General features: G+C 38.4%; 1 protein-coding gene across 1 annotated transcript in view; it reads right to left on the bottom strand.

Annotated features, from left to right (window-relative positions):
* Positions 1-322: 322 nt before the first annotated feature.
* Positions 323-13,391, bottom strand: part of nAChRalpha1 (nicotinic acetylcholine receptor alpha1) — a 126,165-nt gene continuing 113,096 nt past the window's right edge. The window contains exons 7-10 of the mRNA XM_073958643.1: positions 10,924-11,384; positions 10,589-10,809; positions 2,726-2,997; positions 323-2,505 (exon numbers count right to left, since the gene is read on the bottom strand). Of these exons, the coding sequence (XP_073814744.1) occupies positions 2,299-2,505; positions 2,726-2,997; positions 10,589-10,809; positions 10,924-11,384 (1,161 nt within the window). The 3' untranslated portion in view covers positions 323-2,298. The remainder of the gene's footprint in view (positions 2,506-2,725; positions 2,998-10,588; positions 10,810-10,923; positions 11,385-13,391) is intronic.

Below are 13,391 nucleotides of genomic sequence, written 5' to 3' on the forward strand. Positions count from 1 at the left end.
GCTATAAATAGTATGTTTTTGTTAAGCTCAGTTTTATATGGATCTGAAGTTTGCTATTTGCTTGCCGTCGTTAAAAACAACCCGAAGGAAAACATTTCGAACAGAGAGATCCACTAGTTTTTGGGGGGTGTGTGTGTGTGTGCTTTTCAATTTGGTTAATTTTGACTCAATGTACTTGTTTTCCATTTCTTTCTATTCACGTTGTTCGTGTTATTTGGTTTTGTTGTTACTTTATAATTAAATATTATTTTTTAATTGGAATTTTATTTCAAAAAATTTGTTTAGTTTTTTTTTTGTATTTTTTACATTTATTTTACACTAATTTTTTTATTTTTTTGTTTTATTTTTTAATTTATTTTGAGTTAAATTTAAGTTCATTAAAATCTAATTGTTTATTAAAAAAATGTTAACTTTTTGTCCACTTTACTTTTGCATTTTTACACTTAGAAGGTAATTTAATTACTTATCTTTTTTGTTTTGTGTTGTTGTTATGATGTTTTTGTTTGATGGCTTTTCAGTAGTTGCTTTGTTGTTGTTTTTCATGTTGGTTGTCATAGATTCAATCATGAAATCAATTAAAAAAAAACACACAAACTTGTCATAGAACGGTAAAAGTGCACACGGGTAGAACGGTGAATGAGAATGTCTTCCAGTTGGACACATGGTCTCATTATTCACTGAATTTCAATAAAAACGAATGACCTCCATGTCGGTTTCTAAAACCCACCAGTTTGCTTTCCCCAAAGTCCCGCTGCATGTTGCGTTGCATCGCAATGGTTCCATTCTTTCGAGGAACCTAGCTTTTTATGTCACCATGCCCTTTAGTATTACTAATGAGGCTGAACACAGTTTTAATTAATTCAAATGGAATTCTACAAACCGCTGTGAGAAGATCATGAAGGAGCTTTACGGCTAGTTCGTTTGCATTGTGTGTGTAGTTTGCTCATTTCTTATGGCTTTGCCTTAGGCTACGAATGAGTAATATTCAATTCCTTTATAGTGCCCATACGCCACAGTGGGCCAAGTCTTTTTTTCATATTTGGGGGTTGACACTTTTTCTTCTTCGTTTCGGTCACTCCCACTCTTGAGATCATGATCACATTTTCTTTTCACGCATTTCTATGAGATTCGACCAAGAGGAAATTAAGGGCTAACAGTGACCAAGAAGGAGGAAAACAAAGTGAGAGTGAAAAGAAAAGAGACGGATGAAGGTGTATCTCTGTATCTCTGTGAGAGATAATTGTTTCTTTTGCGAGGGTTATTCGAGTCTCAGTAATTTATTGACATACATACATATCTAGAGAATTCGTTGATGTGCTTAAGCTTTTGTTTGTTTCAATAATAATACTTAACTAATTGTGTGTGTGTGGGTGTTTGTGTGTGTGTGTGTCAGGTGGATGGGTGGGATGTGAGTGAATGTGGTTGTGTTCTGATTAGAGTGTTTGTTTTGTGTTATTTTGCTCTAACTGAGACTCAATACGTCCTCGGTGCTATTTTTTTGTTTGTCGGTTGCTTGATGCTGTTTGTTGTGGTAAAGGAACTCGTTTTTCTTTTGTTTTCTTTTTCTGTGTTTTGCATTGTTGTTTCCCATCCAGATACAGTACACATGCATGCACAAATATACGCGCAATCTTATTTGGATTTCACTCTTTTTTTGCAGATTTTTTTCCGGGTGTAAGTATGTAGTCATTACACCGGGTTGAAATTGCATTTGGAACAGCAGTCTCAAAGGAGGAATTGGGCCTGGGAGTGGGTGCTGCTGCATTGCTTTGTGGCAGTTGCTGGTGTGTTCTTTTTTGTTTTCTTGTTATTCTGGGTGGCTGCTTTGTGAATATTGGGAAGGAATTTGTCATGTTTTCATTTGTTCGTGGTGTGCTTTTTGATTGATGGACTTTTGTGTAACCACGAGTTTTGGCCGGTGTTGGTGCTGGGATGTGTGTATGGGTGTGTTTTGGATGCAATGCGATTAGCGGAATTTAAGAACGAGATGCTTTGCCGTTTTGTATGTGTACATGTTGCAAACCCCTAGCTCCGGTACTGAGCTATACATACAATGTTTGTTGTTGCTGTTACTGCTGTTGTAGTTGTGATTAAAACTATTTCCTAATCTTCATTATCAAATTCTATTTTGATCACTTGCTCTCCTATGTCGAATGCGAATGTTGTATTTAGTGACTCCGCGTTCACCTCCACAATGACAGCTGGATATTATCCGCGATCGTCATCGCGAGCGGCGAACAGGGTTCGCAGAGACCTGATGAGAATATTCCACCAGCCCTCTGCGAACCCAACTGGACGCTATAAGCTGTTTTCGCTGCCCATTTTAAGCAGTTCGAATTTCTTCTTAGCGATTTTCGAATACAGAATATCAATTGGCTGGGACTGATCGTATAGACTGGGCGCCTGCAGTATAATCCAGGCAGTGCCCACCACACAAGATATGGCGAATATCCAAAGGAACAATCGATCTAAAACCATGGCCACATATTTCCAATCCTCCTCAACCTGAAATGGTAGAACATAATGATACGTATTGAGATCGATGCACTTGTCTATCTTTGAGTAATTAAGTTGTTGTAATAACCAAAGTAAAAATGAATAGATACATATATTTTCGTAACCAGTGCTCATTTCTAGTCAATAAAAGGAACATTTTCTTTAAGACAGTATGCACTGGATAACCTGGTATCAATACTTTTATTACTAAGTTGCCGGTTATACTTACACTTTCGAATTTATCTTTATTCTTCATGTGTTGCGCTATGAAGCGGGATCCCTCGATAGTCTTTTCCATTTCACCCATGTATGGTTTGTCAAATGTAGGACTAAGATCGGCCGGGCAGCAGCTAGGACTTAGATCGCCATTAACAGTGGTCGGACTGAAGAGATCATCGTCGGCACCCGGCAATGGCAGTGCAGAAGGCAGGGGTGGATCTCCGAAACAAGGAGATATACCAGCGTTGCCGACAAACTCACCGAATCGTTGTGCCGGTATTGCTGCAAATGGAAACACAAAAAAACATTTTAAAAGCGGTTGTCATGTTTATCTAAAGGGTGGTTAAATTGTAAGGGCCGATGTTGAATGTGAACCACACCTAAACGCCAAGTTTTTTCCGAGTTTTATTTGACATTTCTCTATTTCAGACTTACTCAATTTGAACCATGGAGAGATACACAATCCAACAACGTGTTAAAGTTATCCAGACTTATTATGAAAATGGGCGTTCAAATCAAAATGCATATCGTGCACTTCGTGATTTTTTTGGTCACTTTGATCGTCCAAATGTGCGTACAATCGCAAAAATCGTGAAAAATTCGAGCAAACCGGGTCTCTAGAAGATGGGAGAACACCAATGCATGCCCGTACAGCTCGTACTGCAGAAAATATTGCTGCTGTTCGCGATAGTGTGGCTGAAGAGCCGTGCACCTCAACTCGTCGTCGTGCCCAACAATTGCACCTCTCACGCTCGTCGTTGATGAACATTATGCATAAAGACTTGCATTTACATGCTTACAAGGTGCAATTGGCTCAAGAACTAAAGCCTTTTGACCATTGCAAACGTCGTGAATGGGCAGAATGGTGGCAAGAAATGGCAACAGTGGATGATCAATTTTCGAAGAAAATCATCTTCAGTGATGAGGCACATTTTCACCTCTGTTGATTCGTCAATAAACAGAATTGCCGCATTTGGGCGAATGAGAATCCAAGAGTGATTGTCGAAAAACCAATGCACCCACAAAGAGTGACTGTTTGGTGCGGTTTATGGGCTGGCGGCATCATCGGGCCGTATTTTTTCCAAAATGAGGCCGGTCAGACAGTTACTGTGAATGGTGTTCGCTATCGTGAGATGATAACGAACTTTTTATGGCCCGAATTGGAAGATATGGATGTGGACGATATGTGGTTTCAGCAGGACGGTGCCACTTGCCACACAGCTAACGAAACAATGGCTCTTTTGCGCAACAAATTCAATGGCCGTGTTATCTCACGTTATGGCGATGTCAATTGGCCGCCAAGATCATGTGATTTGACACCGTTGGACTTTTTTCTTTGGGGTTATTTGAAAGAAAAGGTGTATGTCGATAAGCCAGCAACAATTCAAGAGCTAAAGGATGAGATAATTCGGCACATTAACGGCATAGAACCTCTATTATGCCTCAGGGTCATCGAAAATTTGGACCATCGGATGGAGGTGTGCCGCCGTGGTCGCGGCGCCCATTTGGCCGATATTTTGTTCCATACATAATTGAGTAATACCAATATATCATAATAAAATAAAATTACAATAATTTCCTAAATAGTTTGTGTTTTATTCAAAATCAACATCGGCCCTTACAATTTAACCACCCTTTACCATCTCAAATTTGTCTAAGCTTAGTAAATGCGTACATAGATGAAGAGTAACACTAACAACTGCAATTGAGGTAGCAAACTGATACGGAAATGGAAAAGTCACTAAGTATTGTAAGACTTTCCGCATGGATACAATACGTGTCTGGACTTGAATTACGGAAAAGGAAACGGAAATGCGAGTTCATTACGCCAAGACATTGTGCTACTGGCAGTTGCATTCAACTGTGACAACTGCACAGCGTCTCACATAGACCGAATGAAACAAAAAAAAAAAAACGACTACCGCTTGTTTTGAATTTATGTCTCGTCATTCTAAGTAGATGTGCGTTTACGTCATGTGCCTGTACATAGGTATGTATGCATGTGTACTCGCAATTTCAATTACAAAGCCTTTACAATCATCCAGCCAAGATTACGGGAGAAAATTGAAAAAGTGTATGTGTTTTTGTTACTCGTTTCTATTCTTATCGACAGTTTCGTTCCTTTGATTGTCTTGCGAAAACGTACTGAGCACGAACACTTCTCGTCAGTTGCTGGTGAATGTGCGTGGATGCGTACATAACTACATACGTGTGAATTGTGCAGGACATTCATGGGAATGTACGAACAACTAGTATTAGCCGAGCTCACCCCGAAACATACACAGGTTTGTCCATTCACTTGCAATAATGTCAAATAAAACTCACAACCACTTACAGTGTTTATGTGAAAGTGAAAGGAAGAAACGACTTCAGAAACATTCGTTTGTTCTTCACCGCAGGCTGAATAACAACAGCAACAATCTAATGCGTGCACCATTTTCAAATTTGAAATGATAAATGCTCGCTTCAGTTTGGAGTTCTATTAGGATAAGGCTATACGAATAATGCTCGAGTTTCCTCTTTGGTCTACACTTTTGCAACGAATCGGTTGAGTGTTGTTGCCTCGTGTATTTATGATTTCGTATACATTCATATAAACGACGTCCTAAGCCCCGAACACCCACAATTCTCTAATGGCCTTCTGCTTCGTTTGTCATTGTGCGTTGTGAAATCTTCATAAATTTTGCCAAATCTCTATAGCAATAATTCTTTCACGCATTAACAAAGTTTTAATTTTGTATCCGCTTCAAAAAATTTGGGGCATCTACAATGTCGGTCATCAAGATTATGATTAAGCCATGGTAATAAGTTGTTAGCGTTAAAATAATTTACACATAAAAATTCGAATTGTGGAAAGTAAGCAGCTCTATTCAAAATAGATTAAAACAATAAAGTTTCAAAAAGGATTCAGCGATCTAACGAATCTAACACCATTATAAATTGTAATCAAACTCCAGGCCGCATTTAAGAATCGATAAAAGTTTGAATTCGAAACATAATAGACAGTTATAGTTTTTGGTGCTGATCGTAAAAACAGCGGGTGAAATGGACAAAAAACGACTACAAGAAATTCTAAATAGAATCGTGGTTCTCATGTCTTCCATGCACCGATGAAAAAGTTTCGAAATCCTTGTGATAAATTATTCGATTTTTCTAAGGGACGAAGAAACAAACAAATATTTCGGTGATGATATGGCATTACTTAGGGGCAAACTTGACAAAAAATTGGATGAAAAAATCATTCATATGAGAATACTAGACACTTAAAGAGTTCGGGTTTTCGCTAAAAAGGCATAATTTCAAAAACTGAGAAGCCAATTGATAATTCCCTTCGCCGGGATGAAATCATGATATTGGTAGCGATCAGTAAAATTTTGCAACACTGTCAGTTCGTTTTGAAAAACATTACTCTCTCTCTCTCTTGAGCCAATGGGGGAATACTCCACTCAAACAATCGAAAATGAGATTGAACTTCAACAATAAACAAAACAAACAAAATAAAAAAATAATTAATTTTTCAGCGTATGAATATGGTTTATTGAAGACTGTCTGAGTTTAAACTTACAGTAAAAACAGCTTCAAACAAGAATTATTTAGTAGATGGCCGATGTCTCAACGTGCTTGAGAATCTATGATTTTTTCTTACTCATCTTTTGACGTGCATAATCACGCAAGATACTATAATAAAGTTACCCAAAAAATACGACCTAAAGATTTGCGATAACTGGCGTGGGATAACTTTGCTTAACACTGCTTATAAAATCATAGCGACTATAATAAACGATAGGTTGCAGAGCATTGAAAAATCGTTACGTGACGACTTTTGTCCCATGTCGCACAAATTGAACGACATGCAAGACAAATGAAATGACCTCGTTCTTCACGCTAAAGAAGTTGGTCTAGAAATTAATATAAAAAGACACAAGCAATGCGTATTAATAACACATCGGACAACCAACTAAAAATATATAATCTGCCATTAGAGTACGTCAATTCATCTTGTCATCTTGGGTGTTTTATGGAAACGGAAGGAGGAATAGAAGACGATGTAAACTATAGGCATTTGGTCGACTGAATAAAACATGGAAATCGTCCCAAATATCACTTCGAACAAAGCTTAGCATATTCAACGCATGTGTTAAAACAATATTACTATACGGAAGTGAAACTTGGCTACTTTCAAACGCAGTAACACAAAGACTCCAAGTTTTCATAACTAAATGTCTGCGCATAATCTGCCGTGTATTCTGGCCGAATAAAATATCAAATACAGAGCTGCGGAATAAAACAAATGAAGAATCCATTAGGCGTCAAATCACCAGGAGAAAATGGAAATGGATCGGACACATGCTACGAATAGGTCCAGAAAGCATTGCCAAAATCGCCCTTGATTGGAACCCTTAAGGCTCCAGAAGACCGGACCGCCCCAGAAATACGTGGCTTTTGATATTGTTTGCGGATTCGTACCTAGTCGGAGGCTAAAACATCTGGTATCAAGCTTCACCCCAGTGAATGAAAGACTTGCTGCAATTCGAATAAAAGCTAAATTCTTCAACATCAGCTTTATTTGTGCTCATGCTCCTACTGAAGAAAAGGACGAACAGACCAAAGATATATTTTACGAGCGCTTAGAAGAAACATATGACCATTGATCATGTTGTGATAGATGGAAGACATTCATCCAGCGTGTTGGATGTACGATCGTTCCGAGGCGCAAACATTGATTCGGACCACTACCTTGTTTCAGCAAAGGTACGTACCGTCTAAACGTTGCAAATAAAGCACGAACAAACAGAACGCGGAAGTTGGACATCGATAGGCTGCAAACACAACAGATAGCCACAGCATATTCCACTCAACTAGCCCAATTGCTTAACGCGGGCACTCCTTGTCCCGATAGCATAACAACACAATGGCAAAATATTGCCACACCATGCAAACAGCCGCAAAATCCATATTTGGATTCCAGAGACCTCCACAAAGGAATTCATGGTATGACTAGGAGTGCCGTACTGCTACCGAAGAGAAAAATGCGGCATATAGAGCTACTTTACAATCAGTAGCAACGCGTAGCGCACGAGAGAGATATCGGGAGAAAAGGAGAGAAGAGAAACGCCTTTTCCGCAAGAAAAAGAGAGAAATGGAAAAGCGGGAGTGTGAAAAAATCGAGATGTACAGGAGCCAGAATGAAGTCCGAAAATTCTACCAAAGAGCGAAACATCAAACATATGGCTTTGGTACAGACACATCCTCCTGTAGACACCAGCAAGGTAATCCTTTAACAGATACAGATAGCGTGCTCAGGATATGGAAGGAACATTTCTCCAATCTGCTGGTATCCAATAGTAGCGAAGACGATGATACCACAGATCCAATCCCAGAAGATGGTATAGAATGTATACCGCCCGGCCAAGATGAGGTAAAAACAGCAATCAACCGGCTGAAGAATAATAAAGCAGCAGGAGCCGATGGCTTACCAGCCGAGCTGTTTAAAACCGGAGGCGACGCGCTGATAAGGTGTATGCATCAGCTAGTTAGCACCATCTGGCAGGCAGAACGCGTACCCGACGATTGGAACCTGAGGATCCCATGTCCCGTCCACAAGAAAGGAGATATGATTGTATGCTCCAATTATAGGAGCATAAGTCTTCTCCCTCTTGCCTGTAAGATAGTGTCAGGGATATTGTGCGAACGACTAAAGCCAATGGTTAACGAAATAATTGGACCATACCAATGTGGCTTTAGACCTGGCAAGTCCACCATTGACCAGATATTTACCCTGCGGCAAATCCAAGAGAAGACCCAAGAGGTGCAGATCGACACATATCACCTTTTGTCGATTATAAAGCAGCATTCGACAGTCCCCTACGATCAAAGGTATTCCATGCAATGTCTGAATTTTGTTATCCCCGCAAAGCTCATCCGGCTTTGTAAGATGACTTTAACTGATACTAGGTCCTCAGTTAAAATTGGAAAGAACCTCTCCGAAGAATTTTGTACCAAAAGAGGTTTCAGACAAGGAGACAGCCTTTCGTGTGACCTATTCAACATTTTGCTGGAAAAGGTGATACGAGATGCAAATGTCAAACGAAATGACACAATTTACATCAATAGCCACATGCTACTTGCTTATGCTGATGACATAGACATCATGGGACGATCAGTAAAGGAAGTAACTGATACCTTTAGGAAGGTCGAAGCAGAATCTGCGAAAGTGGGTCTGGCTGTAAACGGCGAAAAGACCAAATTGATGGTGTCGACGCGCAAAGCGTCCATGGAGCTCGGACCAACTGTGGAAGTTGGTACCTACAATTTTGAGGTAGTTAAAGACTTCGTCTAAACAAACAACATCAGTTGTGAAATAAGAAGAAGAATTGTATTGACCAACAGATGCTACTATGGATTAAGTAAGCAATTTAAAAACAAAGCCACATCTCGTCAAACAAAAATAACACTATACAAAACGCTGATACTACCCGTGCTAATGTATGGCTCCGAAGCATCGGTACTTGCGCAAGCAGATAAGGCAATGCTTGGTGTGTATGAGAGGAAAATTCTTCGAAAGATCTATGGGCCGATTTGCGTTGACGGTGAATATCGACGTCGTATGAACCACGAGCTATATCAGCTATACAACGACATGAATATAGTTAAACGCCTCAAGATGCAACGATTGTGTTGGCTAGGCCATATCATAAGAATAAGCGATGATGAACCCGCTAAAAGGCGTATGAATACATGCCACATGGCGGTGCACGCAGAATCGGCAGGCCTAAGCTTTGATGGAGCATACAAGTGGATGAAGAAATGAAAAGGCGCGGTATTCCAAAAAGTCAAGCGAAAAACAGAGAGGTATGGAGATCTTTTCTTAGTTCGGTCTATGGAACAAATGTTCTGTAATGGACCAGCTAAGTAAGTAAGTAAGGCTTAAACTTCATCATTACTTTCTGTTACAGAAAGTAATGTTTTTCAAAACGAACTGACAGTGTTGCAAAATTTTACTGATCGCTACCAATATCATGATTTCATCCTGACGAGGGGAATTATCAATTGGCTTTTCAGCTTTTTGAAATTATGTCTTTTTTAGCGAAAAAACGAACTCTTTAAGTGTCTAGTATTCTTAAATAAATGAGAATCACACTCACTTTTCGGCTTTCCCAAAAAACATTAGAAGAAAAATATTTGCAAACAACTATCAGCACGTATCAACTAAGAACTCATCGAGTTCTGTAAGTTGAAAAGAACATCACCACAGTTGCCTGTGAATAATTGTTGTTGGAATTTGTTTCAAATTCCCCGGCGCGTGCCATCCGCTGTTTTTTGTTTGTTCTCAGTTTTATAGTTTGATTTTTTTACTCTCGCCGCTAGATCAGTGGTTTCGATCAGTGTGCAGCGCCTTTTTGACCTGACAAAAAGTGGAATTGATGGGTCATCCGCCGTACAGTCCTACCTTGGCACCCAATGACTTCACATGATTCCTGAACGTAAATTTTTTGTCGCCAGAAAATGCTGTTGAAGCGTTCAAAAATCATGTTTTGGAAGTGTCTCAGTCGGAGTGGAAAAAGCGCTTCAACAATTGGTTTGAGCACATGAAAAAGTGTATAAGTCATCCTGGAGACTACTTATGTAAACAATAAAATTATTTTGGATGGTAAATATTCGCGTTTTCATTGTTAGGCCAGATACTTTAATAGTTCCCCTCCTATATCTGTTCTAAAACAATTATATCGGCATGACACATTTTTGGGGGTATTAAAGTGGACAGAGGATAGTAATTTTATGAATTTTATGATGATGATAAAAATATAATTTTTTTCAATGCTAGCTAGAACTGCGCTATTGTGATTATTCGACATCCGAGATGTCAACTTACCTGGTATTCCGTAATCGCCACTGAATCGCTTTGTATCATAATTAACGAATTTATCGATATCAGGTGGCAGATGGAAGACATCTGTCAAAACTTCTTGAGGTTGATCGTCATCTTCGTCATTTGGATCATCTTTCTTCGGACGTTCTATGCACAAGAGTTTGGGTAGGATTTCAATAAAAACTCTTTGAACCCAAGGCGCCATTCGATGCGTCACTGGTGACCTGGGATACAGCAATAAGTATAAAAATAGAGAGGAAAAAGAGAGTGAGAGATCGAATGTCATCTGAGTTATAAATAAATAACATAACAAATTAACATTGGATATAAAAACATACCTGAAGTTTACGTTTAGCACCGCAATGGTTACGACAACCGATAACGTAACCAACATCATGGTGAACAATAAATATTTGCCCAATAGAGGCACCGTCAATGAGGTGGGCGGAATAATTTCCGCAAGCAGTAGAAAAAACACAGTCAGCGAGAGTAAAATGCTTATACACAATGAGATCTTTTCGCCCGAATCACTGGGTAAATAGAAGACCAAGACGGATAAGAACGATATGCCCACGCAGGGTATGATTAGGTTAACCGTATAAAAGAGTGTCTTTCGGCGCAACGTCAAATTGAAGACAATGTCCAAGTAGGGCTCTTCGCAACAGCTGTAGAACTTTTCATTTCTGACCGCCGGCACCCGCATAATATCCCATTCCACCGAAATATAATAATCCTGAAGGTCAATACCGACTTCAATATTGTCCGAGTCGGGTGTTTGTTTTAGATGTCGTAAATCCACCTAGAAAAGAAGCAGATGATGTAACAATGAATATCATGGTGGTACTTCATGTGTAAGGAAACGGTTTTCCATTTCACATTGTCATAAAACGTCAATCCTCAGACCATAAAAATCGACTGAATTGTCAAAGAAACAAAATTGTGCAGTTATCTGTATTTCCAATCAAATGTAAAATCATTAAATACACTGTGATAAAAAAGTTGACAAAAAAATTTTGCTGGGGTTCTGATGCAAAAAATCGGGTTTTGTGTGTGTTCGTTTTTAGATTTTATAACGGAAAATGTAGTGAAAAAACGGGGTTTCTTGGATTTTCAACTTAATTTTTCCACAACGGATTTCTACAGTCTATTTTTTCCTTGAAAGGGCAGAATATTGTCTTAAACAAATGGCTAAGTTATAGTGGTTTAAGTGTGACGAAAATGCATTAAAAACAGGAAAATACCTTTCCTCGTGCGCTAGGCAGCGTAAAAAACTGGAAAATGATTTTGCTCGTGCTCTAGGCTGCATAGAAGATACCAAACAGTGTAATCACTTACTTTTAGCAGGAAGGAAATTTAGTTAGCTTTCCAAAATTCGAAAAAACCAATGAAATCGGTTGAAAATCAATGAGTTATGGCATTTTTCGTGTTTTAACTTTTTGTTTTTTTGTATACTTTCCCTTATAAAAGATTGGTACCTTGTACGTAATTATTAAGTAGTAAAATTCAAGTTACAATCATACGCACTACGGTACCAATATTTTATAAGGGAAAGTGTACAAAAAAACCAAAAAGTTAAAACACAAAAAATTCCATAACTCATATGTTTTTCAAACGATTTCATTGATTTTTCGCATTTTGGAAAACTAACTAAATTTCCTTCTTGCTAAAAGTAAGTGATTAAAGCCTAGAGTACGAGCAAAATCATTTTCCAGTTTTTAATGCGTTTTCTAATCACCACAAATAGATATTTGTTAACCGATTTTAAAAATCTATGGCTTGTTCGAAAGATAATATTCCCCTTTTTAAGGAAAGAAATAGGCTGTAAGTTGAAATTCCAAGGAACCCCGTTTTTCACTGCTTTTTTTCATTATAAAACCAAAAAACGAAGTGACCCAAAGAATCCAAAGGTATTTTCGTCTTCCAGTGACTCCCACAAAACCAAATTTATGCATCAAAAACTCTGCAAGTTGTTCGTGTAGCACAGTGTTATCATTCTCAGGCAAATATAAAAAATGCAAATTTTGTCCTGTTTGTATGTCATCCACTGGACGAATTCCCCAGATATGTATGTATGTATGTACTACTCTGATCTCCATTGTCAAAAGTAATTGTTGCTGCGAAAATATAAAATATTTCGCCATAATTTTTATTTATGCAAATTCCTATTAGTTATGTTGCAAATTATTATTATTTTCTCGATATTTTACATCGAGCTATGGTGAGTTATGTTCTATTTCAAATTACAGTAATATTTTTTGACAGTAAGAATAGGTCCAACTGAATGACCTTCAATTTGCACCTTTGTCCTAGATAGTGTTGCTGCTGAATTTTATTTGACAGTTTGGTTATTTAAAAAAAAAAAAAAACATTCGATCCAATAAAGTTCATAAGACACACCCTATCACTCCACCCTAACACTTCACCCTAACACATACATTGAATTCGCAATCAGATGCTTTGTTATGTGAGTGTTACATGATCCTGCTGCTATAAATGACGGCAGTGGCAATGAAAAGTCAACGTTTGGCTGATTGTTATCGAAAACCTGCACAATCAGTTCTGTCCTCACACATAAAACTTCATAGCCAAATGGTGCTTATGTGGTGGGGGATTGCTTGTATCTGGGAATCACCAGATAACATTATGTCAATATGGCATATATATTTTATTGTCAATTTAGACATCTGTTCTTTTCTGTTTCTCTTGTTTTTGCTGAGTTTGTTTTGGGTTTCTTCAATTCCCTCATAAGAATCGTCTTCATGATTTGTGTTGGGTTGCTGTTGGATTGGAGTCATACCACCACCTT

The sequence above is a fragment of the Musca autumnalis genome, unplaced genomic scaffold (assembly GCF_047663935.1).
Source record: "Musca autumnalis isolate F117 unplaced genomic scaffold, ASM4766393v1 scaffold_1, whole genome shotgun sequence".
In the NCBI taxonomy this organism is placed as follows: domain Eukaryota; kingdom Metazoa; phylum Arthropoda; class Insecta; order Diptera; family Muscidae; genus Musca; species Musca autumnalis.